This window comes from Trematomus bernacchii, unplaced genomic scaffold, assembly GCF_902827165.1.
Source record: "Trematomus bernacchii unplaced genomic scaffold, fTreBer1.1, whole genome shotgun sequence".
Lineage (NCBI taxonomy): Eukaryota > Metazoa > Chordata > Actinopteri > Perciformes > Nototheniidae > Trematomus > Trematomus bernacchii.
In genome coordinates, this window is record NW_022988098.1 from 2,986,617 (window position 1) to 3,006,081 (window position 19,465).

A 19,465-nucleotide genomic window follows, 5' to 3' on the forward strand; every position below is an offset into this window, starting at 1 on the left:
GATAATGGATGTGTTTTTGTTTCCTACAACCATGCCTGTGTTTTGTCCTCCAATCCAAAGTGAGGTTTTGAAGTGACACATCTTCCCAAGTAGCTGATGTAAGCATAAACATGTAGAGACACTGTTGGGAAACGGCAGAGAAACCAAGACTTGAAAACCACTTTCTGTCAAACTAAACAAAACTGTGAATGAGATAAAAAGGCAAATGTGTTGGCGAGAAAACACCCAGCACCCCTGGCAGGTGGTGGTGTTGTGGCTTGATAAGTCTGAGCCTCCTACCCCCCTCCCCTCTGTTCCCCTCATGTACAGGATCTCTAAGCACACACAGCCTTGATAAGCACACACACACACACGTGAACCCTGTCACCTCACAGGATTTTCACAGTATCATCACAGCAGGACTTGCAATTTAGCCATTTTATCCGAGTACAGTGATGCTTCAATAACACATAACATGTATGATTAAAGTTCCCTTTTTGACATGTATTTTGCTGATACATTTCAACAATCAAAGAAGAAGTCAAGAGTCATCTTTATGTACAAAGTCTTTATTTCAATTTTTTTTGGTATGGCTTCTTTGAAGAGACTGTAAAAGACATCTTTATTGAAAAAAAATGTAAAGAATTTCTTATGCAACCGGTCAAGGATCTACAAAAGAGCATCAATTGTAGTTGCCGTGCACACAACTCGTCGGACATCGTGACAGGACATAAATCAAAATGAATACGACACCTGTGTATCTGCAGGTTAAATGACATCAGTGCCACAACAAGAGTCATAGTAACAAAACAAAGAAGCTATCTTAACTTAGTACCTCATATAAATACCTACATATAAATATTGTAAATGTACTTGATGACTGAAAACATTTTAAATTGCTGTACATGAATGTCCTCAACAATCTCAGTGAGAAAAAGAAACACACTGGTGTTTGAGCTCAGTGTCAGCTACCTTTCAACAACGATACACAGCGCTCCTGCTCCCCGTCGCCCACGTACTGCATGTGATTATCTACATCCATTTGAAATGATCAAGACCCAAGCAAGCCAGATAAATGTGACCGACTGCTGAAAGGCCAGTTACAAACTCTCTGCACTTAGTTTCTGTAGTGGGGAGGGGAGCGCTTGAAAAATCAAGAGATTCAAAAAAGGAGTTTCTGTATTATTAAGGCCTCTTTAATTAAGAATACAAAAAAGTGTAGTCCTGACATAAAAAAAACAATGGAGCTCCCACTGTCATTTATACTGAAACGTTCTTTCCGATTTGTCCTTGAGGTGAAATCTCATCGTCCTCTTGTGTCGTAGATCTGGAGGTTTTTGTTCACGGGGCAGTTCTACCCTGTGAAGGGCACTAGGATGGGACCACAGAGAGGCTTAGGGCTGGCTGTATACCCTTCTCCCTTCTCCCCCCCATGTTTGCCTTCACCCATCTCCGACTGTCCCAGAGTGTCCCAAAGCAGCAGTGCCCTTAATATCCGGCCCCTGACACTGGGGGTCGGGAGGAAAGAGGTGTGACAGCTCTCCCACCATCAGTATGTACCACGGACACACAGGACTTCCACTGATTGAGCCAGAACAACATTGATAATAATGGCATACAAACAAACATTGACATTAATACAATAATAGAGGACGATAAAAATAATAATAATAATGATAATAAAAACATGAAGTGTCAGCTTCTGGAAGCCCTTGGAAGCAACCACATACTTTAAGCTGTCTAGTTTCCCAAACGTGAACCTTGACAGCCTCCCAACCCTTTTACCCTTTAGCCAACGAGCAAAGGGTTCATTCCTGATCGTATAGTGCAATAGTCCCACCCTTTTTTTTTCTTCCTGAAAGCCCCTGCTGATGATAGCTGGGTCACCCTTAAAGGTTTCGCCATCATCTCTTTATAAAAAGGTCCGCATCCACTACTCCCTCCTCCACCGTCTTCGTCTTCTTCTTCGGTGCTTCCTTCACAGGCTCACTGCATGCGGTCCGGCTGGATGTGCTGCTGCTGGGCGTAGTGCAGGAAGGCCTGTCCCGGGCCGGCGGCAGAGGGGAGGGAGGCGTGGACGGAGGCCGGTGCCGTGGCGGCAGGGGCTGGTCCGGCGCTGGCTGTGGGGCTGGTGGCGTAGCTGTACCCCAGGAAGCTGGCCGGAGAGGCGGCGTACGGGTACTGCTGCTCAAAGGCCGCCTGGGCGTACTGGGAGTAGGCGGCGCTGTAGTCCATGTAGGGGCTGCTACCGACGGAGGAGGAAACCTGAGAGGGCAGCACCATGCTGGGCTGCATGTAGGCCTGTGGGTAGACGTACTGCTGGGCCAACCTGTAGACAGACGCAAAGAGAGAGGAGGGTTATTAGATGGTGAAGCAGAGAAATCTCAGAGCCTTGCTTCTATTGTTTACATTGCTCCCAGAAGGCGAGCTTGCTGGGAATATAAACTCTCTGGTGGTGTTCTGAAACTAGGAGATCCTCACATGGAGATCCACTGTTATTAAAGGCTACATGAAGGAGAGGAGGAGGTTAGCAGGCGAAGGTGACTCAACGCTCAGTCTGTGTCAGTTAGTAAAACCTACAAAACCTGTTAGGTAGAGCCTCCTGAGGTAGACGGGAGGGGGATGGCGGGGGTGAATGACAGAGACAGCCGTTACTGGCAGGTTTTCAAGCTCAGGCATTGACAGAGTGTTTTAACAGCTGCTGCTCTTCACTCGCTCAACACACGCAACCACACAAAAAAGGGAAGTTTGTGAAGGCAGAAGTCTCCTAGTTCTCACTTAAAATCTGCTAGGTGATGATGCTAGCCGGGGGAGGGGAAGGGTTGGAGTTCAGAGTTGGGTGTCAGGCCAGATTTCACATAAAGCCCATTACAGCAGTGGGGTCCGGGGACTGCGCGGTCTTTCTTTGCCACTTTATGAGATAAGGAAAAGGGAAGAGGAGAGTCTATTTGAGTCAGATCATGAAGTGTCCCTCCTGGGTTTGTCGTCTACAGGGAGGGAGGGTTGTGGCGGAGAGAAGAACCCCTCCTCTTTCATTTAACAGGGTGATGTAACCAACTTTTTTTCATTAAAAGCACTTATCGTTGACATTTGGGACCCAGACCACGAGACAAAGACAACAAAGTCACAACAAAAGCCACTTTGACGTACACTACTGAGCTGCATCTCAGTACTGACAGAAATCTTCCCTTCATGGTCTGGATTTAAATTTCAGTGTTAGCTTTTTCTTCTTCTATGATTCAATCCGGCAGAAGAAGAGGATCAGTAATGAGAGCCAGCCGGGAAATCAACACAGCAAAAGATGGAAGCATGCATGGATAGGGATGTCATCACGCTTTCACACAAACACACACTCTCACACAAACACACACTCCCTCTCAAACACCCCCCCCCCTCTTCCACCCAACCACCCACACACACACCAGTAACAACTGCAAACCCCAAACCATGCCATAATAGGGAAAGAGTCACACCGCAATCAGCAAAACCTCTTCAGTTCATATCACACAAGAGAGAAAAGATAAAAAGGCACTCCAATCCATCACAGCACACCGCACTGCACTCTCACGCCATCACTGGCACCTTGGAGTGGGGCTGGCTGAGGGAGGAGGGACGGGGAGAGCGAGGCAGACATTTTCTGTCAAACCCCCCCCCCCCCCCCCTCCTCTGGACTACTCCTGCACTGTGGGCATCTTCTGATCCTCTGCTGGTACGCTGGTGGTCAGCTGGCAGCAGGAAGCAACCATGGCAGAAGGTTGGATAGGAGGAATATCGTCAGTAACATTTAGGATGGGATCAGGAAGCATTTGGGGTACTGACATGTGTTATCAGTTATCTGACCGTTAATTGAAATTAAATCAATAGATATTCAAATAGCAGGACACTGATTGTGGTGCTGCATATATGTGCTGCATATATATCACACCTACCAATCCAAATGTTGTGTAATGTTCAGTAGCCCACATAAAAAGTATGATTGCAGCACAATTTGTAAAAGAACAATTGCTTCTAATAAGATACTATGGTGCCTCTAAAACAACCTAAAATGCTGAATTTTCCTTAGGATTTGTGTTAAATGTTTGGTTTTGAATGCAATGTCTACTAGATATTGGCCAATACACAAGTTTTATGACTCAGAATTGGTATTAGAAACAAAAAAGAAGTGGTTATGAGACATCCTTAATGGCAGCTTCAGCTAAGAAACCTGCATAAATGTCCTGTTTTTCCACCATTGAGGAAGATATTTCAAACAACATGGTAGAAAAACAAGTTACACCAGCTCAGTGAGACATCTGGCTCATGAAGGGAACATTTGAGACAGACATAAAACAAGATAACAGTGGCACATAACAAGTGAGCATACGCACAGGAAGGTAACCCCCACCCACCCACGAGAGCAATCTACCCTCACAGTGCTATTGAGCCTCGTACAATGATGCATTCACTCAGAGATGACCATATATTAATGCTGTGGGGCATTTGTGCTTTCACTCGTATGATGTATAATGAGCCTGCCTTTTTTCCGTGGCCTTGACAGTGTGTCGCCACAGGCAGTTCGCCTTAATCCAGGCTTAAAATCACGTGACCTTGTTTAGGTAAATAGAAACTGATGTAAATAATGTACGCCTGAAGGGACTTAAGGGTAAACAAAGCCCTCCTGTATTAGATCTCTGGTGTGCATAAAGAGATGAAGATTTGAGCTCTATGTGAAGAGAAAACAGGGACGTGGCTAGTTGGGGACAGTAACAACAAGCTCCCGGGGCCACGGAAATGCCAGATGCCAAGTGCATTGTGGGGCAGTGGCAGGGGAATGTGGCTGACGGCCAGAAGATCATAGGTCAGCAGTATTTTTGCTGACCGCCAGTCTGTTTCATAAAGCGTCACTCACTGAGACACAAGAGGAAAACATTTGATGTCCGTATGCATTTACAAATACAGGCCAGAGTAATCATCATCACTGAGGCAATCTAATGAGGCGATGTGAAAAGCCTGAGCGATAAATCACACCGAGCCGCTAAATATTTCTACACGATAAGAGAAATTACCTTCGGCGCATGACTCACCGCAAAAGAAAGTGTGAAAACAGACAGGGCTGGACTGGGAGGGGGGATTAAACAACACCTTACAGTACTGGTAAGGCGACTTCATATTCCTCTCCTCTTTGTTGATTGTGACTATTCTTTGGCAGCAGCGGTAGAAAGAAAAAAGGTGTATTGTTTGGCACCTGGAGAGGTGGGTTTCCTAGGGAGCAGACTGCCTCATTAAGCATTAAGTCCCAGAATACACCCCCAGATACCCTCCCCCCCCCTCAACTCCCTGCCCCCTCCCCCCAGTCTCACAGAGGTGTCAGTTTTCAGGCTCTATCTGACACTTCAGCTTCAATTGGAGAAATTAGAGTTGAAAACAATACAAATTATGTGGGAAAGAGAAGGGAAGTGGATGAAGAAGAGGAGGAACTGATGCATGAGTGGAGATGAATCTGCAAGCACACTGAAAACTCCCCCCCTCCCCATCAAAACTATGTCCCTGGCCTCAGTGACCCCCCCTCTGGCCCAGTCCCCATCATCTGCTGACCACAGCAATAAACACACAGCAGCAACCATCACACTGCTGCCACACGCAACCAGCGCTGTTTAAAATCCTACTTCAGATCATGTCCTCACACCATATGTTGTCAAGGGGTTTGGGGGGGTAGAAGAGAGGCTGAAAGAAAAGCCACTTGTGCGCTCTGGATCTTAGGGAGGCCTGCGTCTGTCAGCTGGCGAATAGAGGCGGGTGGACAGGTGCTGTGAGCGCCTCTCTGGGGTGGTGGTGGTCGTCAGAGGAGATTAAGGGGGTGTAACACGAGCCAGCACCTGTCGGGCACATGCCTCAGAGAAGCACTGTGCTCCACATTTCAAACCCTCTGGGTTTCAGTGGCATCTATGCTCACTATGGCAGCAGGAGCACGGGACATTTGAGGGACTTTCCTCCTACGGACATGATGGGACATGTTCATAGTGGAGTCCGAGATTAATCATTCAGACCCAGTGATTGCTTACAGAAATGACTGATTAACACATCATGAACCTACAAAGCCACAAAATGTTTCTTCTTTTGTCACTGGGGATTGTCCTGGGATTTTTCCGAAGCTCTTAAACACTCAAAATGCCCAGAGTTACATACTGGATAGAGCTACGACTGATTCATTTATTACTGAACGTTTAATTCATGAAATGTCAAGAAAACAGACCCCACAGCCTCCCAGTGTGCACGCCTGAATCTAGCTCATATTACTCAAACTGTAGTTGTTGTAATTCAAGCTTGAAACATGCGTAAACAGCTGATGATCAGAACTGTTGCCCATTCATTTTGACCTTATGCTTATCTGTAGATCATGTCATAAAACAGAGGAAAATGGCTATGGTGAAAAAACGAATTTACTAAAAATCCTCAAATTCAAAAAGTTGCCAGCAAATGTTGCCACTAATGCGTGATAAATTACTAAAATAAGCTGTTCAACATTGTTTTTTTATTGGTTTTCTTTTTAATCTAATGATGAATACCACTCATATCTGTAGTTAGAAATGTTAGTTTGTATTTCTATAGGCACCATGTATCAAAACCTATACACAAAACCACTTTTCTAGAGAGTCAACTCGACTATTTTTATCTCCCAGACAGATCTGAGGTTTGGTGTGTAAAACATGAGTGGTGGTGAAGGATGATATCCGAGCTGCGGGGGGTGCGGAGGCTGCTCATTAGCCGTTTAACAGACCATGGCTCCTAGACGCTCTCCAGGCTGTTTCTACAACACATCCACCTGTAGCAGGCCTTCTCAGGCTGGTGCCCCACGAGGACGAAAATGGGTTGTATCCGCATATTTCTCTTGCGTATAGCCCTTTTTGCCACACGAGGCCGTAACTAAACGATAGAAACGGACCCCGCAAATGATAACGGGTCCAAAGGGGGATAGATCTGGGAACGGAGCGCTCTGGGGGGGGGGGTCATACGGCTCCGTGTGATCACCTCTTTACGATCATTTTGTGATAATGATGACGCAATAGCCCTGCCTCCCCCCACCTCTGCTGCTCACCCCCGCAAAAGTAAACTGCACACTGAATTCAGATTATTTATCTTTATCTCGATATGGACATAAACGCGAGTGAAGTCTAATCTGACAGGACGGAGACACGCAGCTCCTGTGTGTGCTGCATCACAGCGGGAGCAAAACACACACTTCAAGTCAGATCATCACCCTTAGCTATTTTAATTACCTCTCAAACTACCTAAACTAGTTATAAATATGTTTATTTTTTACTGTCGGCCGGGTCACTCATTACTGGATCAGCTGCTGCATGAGACAGACACTGACGCTGTCAGAAGAGAGGAAAAAGAGAGGACAGGCTCCGTGTATTTTATTATTATATATCGTCGTTATTCATTTGTTTTAAAGCTTAATAAATAACAATGAAGACCTTTGACCGGCACTTTTATAATTTTGTCCGGAAGATTTAAACTTTAACACACGTTGACCGGCGAAAAACTCTGCCCGGTTCCCTCGGCCCCCACCACGGTGAATAAACAGAAGTGCAGCCATGACAACCATGCTTCTTCGCTGCTTTTGTGGATGAAGTTACAGCGCCACGTACAGGCTTGGCATATGTACTGCAGCTTTTTCCAGTGGTTGGAGCTAAACGGAGCTGTCTCATGTGAACAGACACTATCCGGTGTATATTGCGTGTGGACGGAAGCTTTTTTGCGATTGCGATTGCGTTAATCCTATGTGTTTTGCCGTATGCGTTCCCGTGGGGCACCAGCCTCAGTGACGGAGCCTCAGTGAGAGTCACACGTTCACCTCTGGAATGCTTTTCTATTACCACAGACGTGCGAAACATCACCCGGCCCTACAAAACTCAAATATGCTAATGGCCTACTTCTGGAGTTGCATCTGGACACAGAAACTGACATGTACTTTCCAGAGGCCCTGTTTGTCAAAGTAAATGGAGGCCCAGTGGCGTCCCACACAGTGAAATACAACATCGCCCACTCCCGCTCACTTACCCATACTGCCTCTGGATGAGTGCTGGGTGAATGGGCTGCACTCCGATGGATATGCCTGCAAGATAGGAGGCTGGCTGTCAGACACACACATTTGCATTTACAGAGGAGGACCAGAGAACAATACACAGAGGGCACAGCGAGACAGAGGCAGCGTCTGTTTCTAACCTACCACTGATGGAACAACAGTTACAAATGCGCAATAAGCAACAGTAAAGCATGTGTGCATTGGAGAAACCGAGTTATTTTGTATGTAAATATGAAATATGCTGCATATGGATTGGACCAAGACTGCCTTGACACGGGTACTTTTTAAACCAGGTTTGTTTTTGTTTTGTCTGGTCATGTGTTTTATGCTGTTCTCACCATTGGTTGAGAAAGGAAGTATCATTATTTTAACCTTGGTTTGTATTAGGGCTGCTCGATTTAGGCAAAAATCATAATCTCGATTATTTGGGTCAATAATTGATATCACGATTATTAAAAACGATTATCCATTTACTTTGAAAACATCCATTTAGTGAAAACATTTTTTTGAACAGTATGTTTTTAACAGTTGATTACCCTGAAGTTTAAGTATAATTCAACTGAAAAAACAATTAAAAAAAAAAAATCGTTTTATTTCGATTATGTTGTTTTCATAATCGTTGCAAGCCAAAATCGTAATTGCAATTAAAATACGATTAATTGAGCAGCCCTTTGTTTGTATAGCTTTTCAAGAGTACAATTCAGATACTTTCAAGGCACATTATCAAAGCTTTATCATCAGTGCAATTGCACAAAATAAAGATTGAAGAATAACTCTTAACCCATAGCAATAAATGCATGTTCTAACTTTGTAATTGTATATACAAATGTGACTCAACTGTACGTTTTGATCATTATATGTTTAGCTCCTTTGTACAGTGAGATGCAAGAACACAAACATTTAAAATCAAGCAATTATGTGTCAAGGCTTTTTACAAACCTTGTTCCACAAACTATTTGTTGATTTAGGAGACCTCCAATATTTCTCTCACCTGTCTGAATGCTGCGGGGTTTGGCCCCCAGGTAGGCCAGGTTCACGTTGGCCTTCCTGCCATCGATAATGGGGTTGGGATCCTTGCAGGCTCTCTCTGCTGATCCTCGGTCTGTCATTGTCACCTGGTAACAAAGTCAGACTTGTCAACAAGGTCTCACAGGAACAAAAATCATTATCTGGAGTCAGGGTCAGACGGTGTCCCCGGCTGGTTATACATTAACTGTTCAAGCTAAACAAAAACACTTGAACTAAACAGGACTTGGTCTGTTTGCCTTATCATAAAAATCCCCCCCTACAGGTTTCCCACTGTTGAGATTTCCGTTTGTCTTTAGAAAACTACAAACAAAGAACAATGATAAGCTTTGAAAACTGCCCACAGCAGCAGTGCCACTCAGCAGACCTGCTGAAATATGGTTCTGGGAAGAGCTACAAGGAGCTTATCCAATTAGGGACAAAATATTAAGAAGATCGGTCTAAGTCCCCCCACCCCTCGTCCTCCTCTCTGCCTCCTGGCATTAGACGGGTCCTTCTGTTTTGATTGCCACATTTTGCCAACTCGGAGGCTTCAGTCACCTCTCCATGTGGACAGAGCAGTGTATATAGGCCACCTCTTGCATTGTTTAAGAGGACGTTTTTAAAAAAAAGCCTCTTCATAGTGTAGGGATCCGGAACAAAGCCCACTCCAGGGCCTGTGTTGTGAACACACAGGAAGGAACAAGGCTGTGTTTACACTGTGAAGAGGGGGGGGGTTCTCCTAATCCACCTCTAAAGTGTGTTTAGAAAAAAGGTGCGCTCAGCTTTTGGGCGCTTCCCTACCTCCCCTCCTGCTGCCAGCTATCTCTTTGACTAGAGCAATCAGAAGAAGCATGTCTCCTCTTGGCAGACAAAAACTAGAAAGTGCTGATCTACCTCGGTTATGCTCAACTTGTCCCAGGCAGCACCCACATGGCCCCGAGCCTGTCTAACCTGAATCACCGGCCTCCACACACAGCCGTTAAGACACAAGACGGCTTTTCCCCAGGGAGCTGATGTGTAAACACACCCAGAGCAATTGTCTTACGATTCCCCCTTCAGAAGTAAACATGCACACATAACAGTTTTCCATTCCTTCTTTGGCCCGACAGTGCATTAGTGCTGCTGATGCTTCTTTTCAAAGTTCTGGTAAATATTTGCATTTTTTTCATGCTGCTCCTGTTCTTTGTGACAGTGAGAGAATAACCATCTTTGTCTAACTTTAACAGGATAACGTCATCTGTTATTGTAGCTTTAAAATTAGACATCTGACTTAAGGCAACTTCAGCCAAGATCAAGTTTTGATTAATGTTGTGGTAAACAGCACTTTTCCCACCAGAAGTCCAGAAAGCCAGTCAGACTAGGTGAACCCCAGTTTATATATTAACTTCCAAGTATGTTATATGGCTTGGACTGTCCACACAGACTGAAAAAAAGATACGATCAAAGGGGACATTTAACACAAATTTGATAGGACAATTTGTTAACGTAGGAATTTTCTATCTCAGTAGCCAAGATGTGATGCAAATCATGTGCTACGGCTGACTGCTCTTGTCCCTGACAAAGGAAGGCAGAGTGTGCACGGTCATCCTCCACACTGCTCCAAAATAACCATATAAAGCAAGGAGTGCAGACTGACACACACACACACACACACACATATAAGCTGGGGTTGCTCAGGGGTGAGTGAGGGGGGATGCATTGGGGGGATGGACATGAGGCATATGTTGAAATATAATCTTCTTAGTTACCCATCAACTTGTGTGAACCCTCATCCTCATTAAACTAAAATAACAGTCAGCCAGGCGAAAAAGCAGAGATGCTTTGCAATTATTTCAGTGAGCCTCAGTGGAGGATTACCTTTGACATGTATCTGAATGACTACACACAGTAGATAAAACGAGAATGGATGTTTTTTTGATAGGAATACTCATATTAAGAAAGGGAGAGACACATAAAAAAGGCAAGCAAGTGTAATGTATACTCTAAAAACAAGCATGTTTAAATGACAATTTAGTACAAATCTATGGCAGAATAAAAATAAAAAAAGAGTAGCTTGTAATGTGGTCTGATGGTGTTTAAAGTTGTGAACGAGTGCTACATGTTGGTGCACGGCGGTCAAAGTACTCACAAAGCCGTATCCTCTGGATTTGCCGGTCTGTCGGTCCGTTATCACCACAGCCTCGTCAATGTCCCCAAAGGCCTCGAAGTATTTTCTCAGTGAGGCATCGTTCGTGTGGTATGGCAGCCCGCCGACAAAGATTTTGGTAAAAGTAGTGTCTTTCTGTATCGCTGAGGGATGCATGACTTCCAAGGCTCCGTTCATGTACTGATGCAGAAGCATTGGTCAGCCGGGGGAGAGGACCGGAGGCACGCAGGAAATAAACTAAGCGATGCAACAATGTCCCAGCATCTGTAAAACAAAAACGGCTCTATATTATGGCGCAGTTTTCCAATCGTGTTGTGACCTTTGCTCAAAGTTGTAGCAACCTGATGACAACTGCGCCTGAGCTCCTCTTGGTTGCGTCGACTCAAATTGCTTCTTCTTTGACACTGAAGAAAAAAGTGCCGGCAGCTTTTATATGCCACAACTGAAACCACGCCCACTTCCAACTCTTAACCAATCATCATCACCGCCGAATGCCAACTTTAGCAGCCGTTCCTCCCATTGGTCCGCCTTCCCCGGCGCCGTGCTGCACCTGCTTTTGTCCTTTACGACACAAAGAAAAGCCCGTACTGTACGGCAGAAAGCGCGGATCCACCACATGGTGCATGTTTCTCCTGTAATAAGGAAGTCATTGTGTCCACTTATTACAAATAACGTTTTTTTAAACCTGTATAAGCAGTAGTTAATCAAGTCTGCTTATTATGCATTTGTTGTTACTTCACTTTTATCATCGTGACATGGCACATATCATGAAGCAACAGTGCCGTGCAGCTGAAACAAAAGGACAGTCGAAACCACACCACTTCAGCTAAAACACAATAAGCTATTAATCCTAACTTTATAATATATTATGCTGGCGTTTTACTCTTTACTTTTAAAATACCCTATTACTTAATACACATAAGGAGAAATCAAACCCCAGACAGTGTTAACTTCTAAATATTCTTTATGTAGGCCTTTTTTATTTTTTTATTAAGAAAACCTTACTTATGTGTGACCTCACAATTTATTCTATGAGAGTTTTGTTTGTGTTATAGAACAACATACCATTGGGATTAATTTTAAATCTAATAAAGTTAGTGATTATACCCAACTTCCCTTTGAAGAAGCAATATCAAAGTCTAACCTGGTACCCATAGCTTTAAGGCTTTTTGTGAAATAAACTGGTTAAGAGTACAATATGGCACATTTAATTGGGCCTGCCACAACAGGCCACCTTTTATCAGCCCATCATAAAAGCAAATGATTGGCATATTTTGCAAAAACAAAAAAAAAGGTCAAGGGTGCACTTGAGCTTATACTTCCACTGTCAGTAATGCTTTCTACGCGTCTCTACATGTTACTCACAAACACTGATAACCTCTGTGCAGGTCAGAGGGAGAAAAGCAACAGGTCAATCCAACAGTTAGCTTACCTAAATGTACAAATAAATATTACTTTCCTGTGATTTTGCGAGACAGTAATTCAGGTTAATTCATGATCATTCAAGTTAGAGGAATGAATTAGATAAAATAAACTCAGTACAGCATGTTGAAACAGTACAGGAGACAGGGGTCTAGAGGAGCGCTACTAGTGTGACCCCATGAAAGCTTAAAGGAGCCGGTGAACTGTGGCAGCAGCAAATCTTCCCGCCCTCGAAGCCTTCAAGTTCCACTGCTAAGTACTAACGGTCAGGCTAACAGTGAGGTGATACTCTAATGACCGCAATAAAAAGGCATTTAATTCACACCTTCTCCTCTATGAACTAGTTCACTTTTCACACATGGCCTTTGTGCCTGCCCGTGCTGCCTCATTCATATCCTCTTGATAAATCCCCTTATTTCCAGCTGTGTATCCCTGTCAAAGAGGTTTAACCTGGATGAAGAAGCCCCGTGTCATGCTTTGATCTCATTTGTCCTGCTTAGCTCTCTGACCTCAGCTCTTTGACTCTTCCACAGGTAACTGCTGCAGTTGAGACAATGAAAGGAGAAAAAGCTCCACCTGCTGGTTAATTTAGGTTAAAACAAGCAGACAGGAGAAGTGTGTGATACAGATGTTGTCCAACGTTTATCATTTTTAAGTTGTGATAATTCCAGTGTTAGAGAACCGCGTGATGAACAGATTTACAGCTGAAACATGAGATAGTGGTTCATGGTTTCGCATGCACAATACAGGTCTGTGAATCCCCAAAAAACATTTATACAGGAATTTAACCTCCTCCCTTCAGGTTGGAATAAACATGTTCAAAATGTATAGTACGCACTAAATAATTTTACATCCCAGTTTCCTTCACGGAGCTTAACGACGAAGTAACAGCAAATCAGAAGAGAATGAAAAGTCTTTGGAAAGTTGTAAAAAAATCGGAGCTAGACACAAAAAAAAAAACGGAACATCAACATAAGTGACAAATAAACCCCCCCCCCCTTCTTTGATGACCTCTACGACCAATTGTCACGCAGAGATCATCAACGCCAGGTTGGGTAGGCCCCTCTGATTGGTCCATGCACAGTACGCAGCACCACGCCATTGGTCCAGGTGAAAGGAGGGAGTCTGCCTCGAGCGTTTACACACACTAAAGCAGCAGGTCTTCCGCATTTCCCCACAAGAGATGCGACTTGGCACGATGAATCTAGAGACAGGAGGCAGCAGTCAGTCACAAAGAACATTGTGAGAACATTTATGTTTACTTCTGAAAGGGTGTTCACTGCGTCCCTTTTGGCACAGAACAAACAGTACAATATCACTATTCAGCAGACACAAACCACAGAGGCTTGCATAGGTTGAATATCTCAAATATTTTCATTGTATCCATATTTTAATAAATAACAGTCATTTAATACCTTGTAATGCCAATAAACACTGGTTAAAAGCTACATTCTTTTAAAAAAAACCAGCAGGCTTCATCTCAAAATTCCTGACTGTGAAAATGCAAATGCAGCTGGTTTACACAATTACAGCAACAACTACACCTGCTTTAAAAATGTCTTCACTCAGGTCAGTGCATTACCATAAAATTAGGCTACCTGTTGTCAGATCATGTGTATTGCAACTGCCTACATTCATGCATGCCAGGGATCATAGGGTGCCTGTAAAGGCCCAAATGGGTGTCTCATGGGTATTCAGGAAGTGGGGCAGCCCTGTGCAATAAGTGCAGCCTCCAGGTTCATAGAAAATATTCGGCTCTCACCATTTCTTGTTCCGAGGCTTCAGCTCCTCGGCAGCGTTCCTCAAGAAGATGTAGTTCTTTTTCTGGGGGTTGTAGTACTCATGTCCCTTAGGAATAAAGAAGAAAAACAGAGCAAAATAGAAAATATTAGAAAAGGCCCAAATGAGTTGCATGTTTTAACTATTGTAGTGAGAGCACCACCTGATAACAGCTTTTGTCAACATGTTACTCCTCTTACCTTCGACCAGTCGTAACTGGAGGCGTATGCAAAGATGTTGCCATTGCTGTTGAAGGCGCAGGCAGTGATGGGCTGGTCCAGCTGCTCCGAGGTCTTCAGCTTGGTGCGGGCGTCTTTGTCCCAGAAGCTGAAGCGCCCGTCTGAGCCCACAGTCGCCAGAGTGCCGTGGACAGGATGGAAGGAGATGGCATTGACCTGATGGGAGAACAAGGGATTCAGGTGAGGGATGAGGACATATTTTAACTAGGTTAGTAAGTGTATCTGATCGAGTATGACCAACTAAAGAAAATCTAATTTTAATCCATATTTTCATTCATCTTAGATATTGAATATTGTGCTAAATTAAACACTTTTAAAATACATTACGTTTTACTGCAAAAATCACCTTACATAGGAATATCACAAGTTTAATTAATTTCATTAATTTTAGTTGTGTTTAATGTAGATCTAACACATCCATAACTACTGTTATTAAATCCACCTACTGTAGACTTTAACAGTTTGAGTCCTAAAACTGGTATAATCGTTCAATGTTGCGACACAAATATGTACGCAAAATATAATTTAACAGCACAAAGCATACACTTCATTGAAAATGTCAAGACTGTTAAAAATTCGGAACAACTTACAGCATAGATGTCCTGTGGAGTGGTGGTGTTGGTTCCATTCGACCTGTGGCACTTAAAGGTGAAGTTGTCTTTGGCTCTAAAAGGAATCAGGAAACACATTTATGTCATTTTTATTTCTTTATTCAGGGCTTTGAGAGAAAGAGCAGTGTCTCTTAAATGATGTAGTAACTAAATAATAGTGACTGCACTTCACTTGAATAAATTAAACACCTTTGGCAAGACTTCCAAAATTCATTCACTTGGTAGAAATTGATTGTTTTAGACACTTACGGGTTTGGAGGGTTGATGTAGTGGATGGCCACTCGGCCCTCAATGCTACCCAGTGCAAAGCCTGTGGGCTTGTTCTGCTTGTCCTTGAATATGGCAACACAGCGGTGCTACAGAGCCAGGGCAGAAGAGCATGTTAGTTAGTCATGCATGAGGAGTACAATGTCATAGTCTATATTAACCAGAAATGGAATCCAGCTGTACATTAGTGTAGGATTGGGAAAAGACAAAGAGAAGAGATATTTTTTTTAATTGATGAGGAGAATTCACCTGATGTTTGAGAGGTGAGTCTATTCTGCGAAACTCAGAGGGTTGGTTCTCCAGTTGGTAAACTATCAGGCCTCTATCAGCTGTGGCCACCACCGCCATGGGGTACACCTGCATATAACAGACAGGGAGGTTAAAAACAACACACAAAAAGTTATATATTCAATTATCTTCTTACCACGTATGACTAATTTATGTTGTACTTGTAATCCCACTTACAACATCTGCACAGTAGCTTCTCTCCGGCATCTGCAGAGACATCATGGGATTGGGAGAGCGGGTGTCCCAGAACTAAAGAGAAAAACATAAAAAGTCATGTTTCTTATTACAAATGTAGATACATCAAGGATAAAAGTCCTAATAGTAGCAATTGTTGATAACAAATAATGGTCCGGAGGTGAATGAAAATCTAGTTTACTAGAAATCTGTTTTGGAAACACAATGGTTGGTAATATTTTCATTGGCTTGTTGTCATTTTTTCAGATGTTCTTAGCACCCTAAATGCAAAAACAGAATGAAAACAATGTGTTGAAATGTGCTGTTGTACCTTCAGTGTTTTGTCCCAACTGCCAGTCATGATGCAGCTGTAGTTCGGGGCTTTTATCCAGTGGATTGATTTGATCGGGCCCTCATGCTGAGAGGAGAAATGGTGAAGAGTGTAAGACGATTGTGTTTCATTGTTATGACGACACAATTGATCTGTAAACTCTTATCCTACCTGTGCAATCTGCATTGCTTGATTGCTGTTAAGATCCCACATCTTGGCTGTTTTGTCACAGGAAGCCGTGAAGACTTTACTCCCGTCCTGGATAATGACAATAGCACATAAACGTGGAACATAAATTATTCCACGGTCCAGCAGACAGCATCTACTGCAGAGCTTGAGTTACTTTGTTGATGAGACTTACGTCGCTCCAGCATGCATCCAGAACTGGACCTGTATGCATCTGTTGGGCTTTTGGGACAGTCTGTCCATTGTCCTGAACCTCCCAGCACCGGACCTAAGGTTACAATATAAAACATTGTTAAACTGTGTTGACATGTGAGCATAATATACACTGTTGTGCATTTCAGAAGTAGTGTGACAGGATCATTCTGAACATTAACTGTACTCAAACTTCATATTCCGATGATCATCCAAAATCTTCAAACAAATCAATCAACAACTGTGTACGCCATAATCTTAATTGTACACAAATACTATGATGAACAAAAGCTCACATCGTTGGCCCAGGATCCTCCAATAAGGAAGTTCCCTGGCATGGTGGGAGGACTGAAAGCCAGACAACTGATGCTGTCATCTGGAGGTGAAGTCACTTCAACATCCTACAAGACAAAAACATGAAAAACATTTACATGCGAAGGCACAGTTTTCAGTCAGTCATCACAACGATTTATAATATGTAATGCTTTTGTCCTGTACTCTTGCTTGTTTACCTTCATGGGATTGTGGCTGTCTGTTGTTGCATTTCCAAAGACACCTGTCCCTCCTGCTCCAAACCCGGAGGTTGTTCCAAATAGACTCATAGTACTTTAACGCCAATGTACGCCTGAGAGAGAAGCAAGACGTGACGTAATATGTTCATTAGTATCAGAAAAAGACACATCGTGATAACATGTAACGAAAGTTAAGTAATGCAAACTGGATGTAGGGTTCAATCCGAAAAGGGCGTGAAAGCAAGAAACTACTGTATGTTTTTTAAACGTTAGGTAAATAGTGTTCCAATACAGGACAATCTAACATGACCAATCCCAAGACCGTTATCATAGCACTTAACAAGCTTATCAACAACGATTTAGGTAAGGTATCAGGAAAAACTGGGTACCGCAAACCAAAACATTGGCCACTTGAAAACACGATGCTAATGTAACTAACGTTTATCATTAACTGCTGCTAGCATCTAAATGCTAGCGTTAGCTTCCATGTTAGTATGACAACAAGTGGGCAGTTTAGCCATGTGTGGTGTTTAAAATAACATTAAGTGAGATTTGTGCTTTAAGTAGGAGAGGTCAACAAATAACAGCGTTTCAAAACGTTAGCTAAGGTTAGCTAATTTGATTTAGACACCGTCAACTATGGCAGCAAGCTAATGCTATTTCGGCTGCAAAATCAAACACCGTATTTAAACATTATAACATGTGGAGAAACGTATTATAATTATAATAACATACATACCCCAGATATGTTAAATGATGGCGATGAGCCTAAACGCTGAAAATGCCAATATAATTTGGCGCATCGAAAATGTGGCGCTAGTTCCTCAGTATGTCGCAGTTTGGTGACGTATTTTGGCCCTGGTAAAGGCAGAAGCATGCAATGACCAGAGTGAGCGCTGGAAGGCAGTGTCTGACTGTAATCAGATGGACTCTCACATTGTGGTGTCTGCTCAGGTGAGTGTCTGCTCCTCGCTAGTTTACTCAGTACAGGGGCATGGTGGACAAAGTGTAGACTCGTTGACATGGTTCCTCACCGTCTGTAGTTCATTCAGTATGTATCCCAACGTTCCCTCACCTGTCTGCCACAATAATGCACAATACCAGTGAAGTGCACACCATACGTTATCATGCAATGTGGGAAATACCTTTTGGAGAAGTACCCTACTCATATATCCTTTACTTGGCTAATACAGCAGAAGTAACACAACAGCAAACTACAAAATACCTTCGGTTCACAATTTAATTAATGTAAAATATGTTATAACAAATATGTAAGCCTGTCGAAATGTGTCTTAGGCAGCAAAAGTAATATGGTAGGCCTTCCCATCTAGAATGGCTATTTCAAGGGTGTTAGCATTTAGCTAGGCTAATGGATTTATGCATTCACAAGCAGTATTTTAATGTTGCAGTTCATGAATAATAAGCCTTTAAATTACTTTACTGTATTGGCTTTGAGATTGGACTCTATAAAGTGATTCTGTGTTTTAAATAAGTAACTAATAATAACTTTTAACTTTTAGATTAATCTGGTGGATCAAAATGTAGCCTAAAATATTTCCAACTGAACTACAACTAGCTATAATGTAGCATCAGTTGTAAAAACTCAAGTAAAGTAGCCTACATGACCTCATAATTTTACTAAATTATACTTTACTGTGGTCTACTTTAGTAAATTCACTTTTGCGGGCCTACTTTCCAACACTGATAACAACCGCAGGTTATCCTTGTTATTTATTTAATTTTAGATTTTGCATGCACACATAATCTGAATGACATTTACAAAATAATAATATAAGTGCATCCTGCCTCACTTTCCCTGTGGGATTTATTGTTGTGCAGGATCAATACAAACCCACAGTTTCACAGTATTCTAATACATGTTGACAAAACAGAGAAGTTTTCAGTACTTCTTATTCATCCGCTGTGGGCAGCCAAACAGTGTGACACATATTATGGTTGAAGCTCCAATGGGAGATGTAATGATTGATTCTTATTGGACTCAGTCAGTAAACATTAGGCAAATTAGTAGAATATGGTGCAGAAATTAAATTATGAGATTCAGTACATTCCTAAGGTTGAGAGTTGTGCGTAGCTGCTGTGAGTCTGCGACAGTGTAAAAGCTCCTTCAGATCTACTGCGTGGGAAGATGATGTGGCTAGACTGTAAAGTAAACTAGGACCTGTTGAAATGCATTAACGCTGCAGAAGAGTCCTTGAGCATAACAGTTTTATTTCTTAGGTAGTTAGGTATGTTGTCAAATGTT

General features: G+C 42.9%; 2 protein-coding genes across 3 annotated transcripts; both read right to left on the reverse strand.

Moving 5' to 3' along the window:
• Positions 1–530: 530 nt before the first annotated feature.
• LOC117475453 (RNA-binding protein 38-like) lies at positions 531–11,616 on the reverse strand. The gene is made up of 4 exons (XM_034121669.1): positions 11,184–11,616; positions 9,039–9,162; positions 8,023–8,077; positions 531–2,308 (listed from the first exon to the last, which is right to left on the reverse strand). The coding sequence occupies exons 1-4, from the start codon at positions 11,394–11,396 to the stop codon at positions 1,966–1,968; spliced, it is 735 nt and encodes a 244-aa protein (XP_033977560.1). The 5' UTR covers positions 11,397–11,616; the 3' UTR covers positions 531–1,965.
• Positions 11,617–12,393: 777 nt separating this feature from the next.
• Positions 12,394–18,076, reverse strand: rae1 (ribonucleic acid export 1). Of its 2 annotated transcripts, XM_034121952.1 has the most exons (13): positions 17,942–18,076; positions 17,203–17,315; positions 16,987–17,091; positions 16,674–16,766; positions 16,484–16,570; positions 16,313–16,399; positions 15,985–16,056; positions 15,769–15,876; positions 15,502–15,608; positions 15,232–15,307; positions 14,603–14,797; positions 14,386–14,471; positions 12,394–13,827 (listed from the first exon to the last, which is right to left on the reverse strand). In XM_034121952.1, coding segments are annotated over exons 2-13 (1,107 nt in total). In that variant the 5' UTR covers positions 17,293–17,315; positions 17,942–18,076; the 3' UTR covers positions 12,394–13,826. The 2 variants fall into 2 exon arrangements, with proteins under 2 accessions (XP_033977843.1, XP_033977842.1); XM_034121951.1 differs by lacking the exon at positions 12,394–13,827 and having other exon boundaries at positions 14,382–14,471.
• Positions 18,077–19,465: the final 1,389 nt, after the last annotated feature.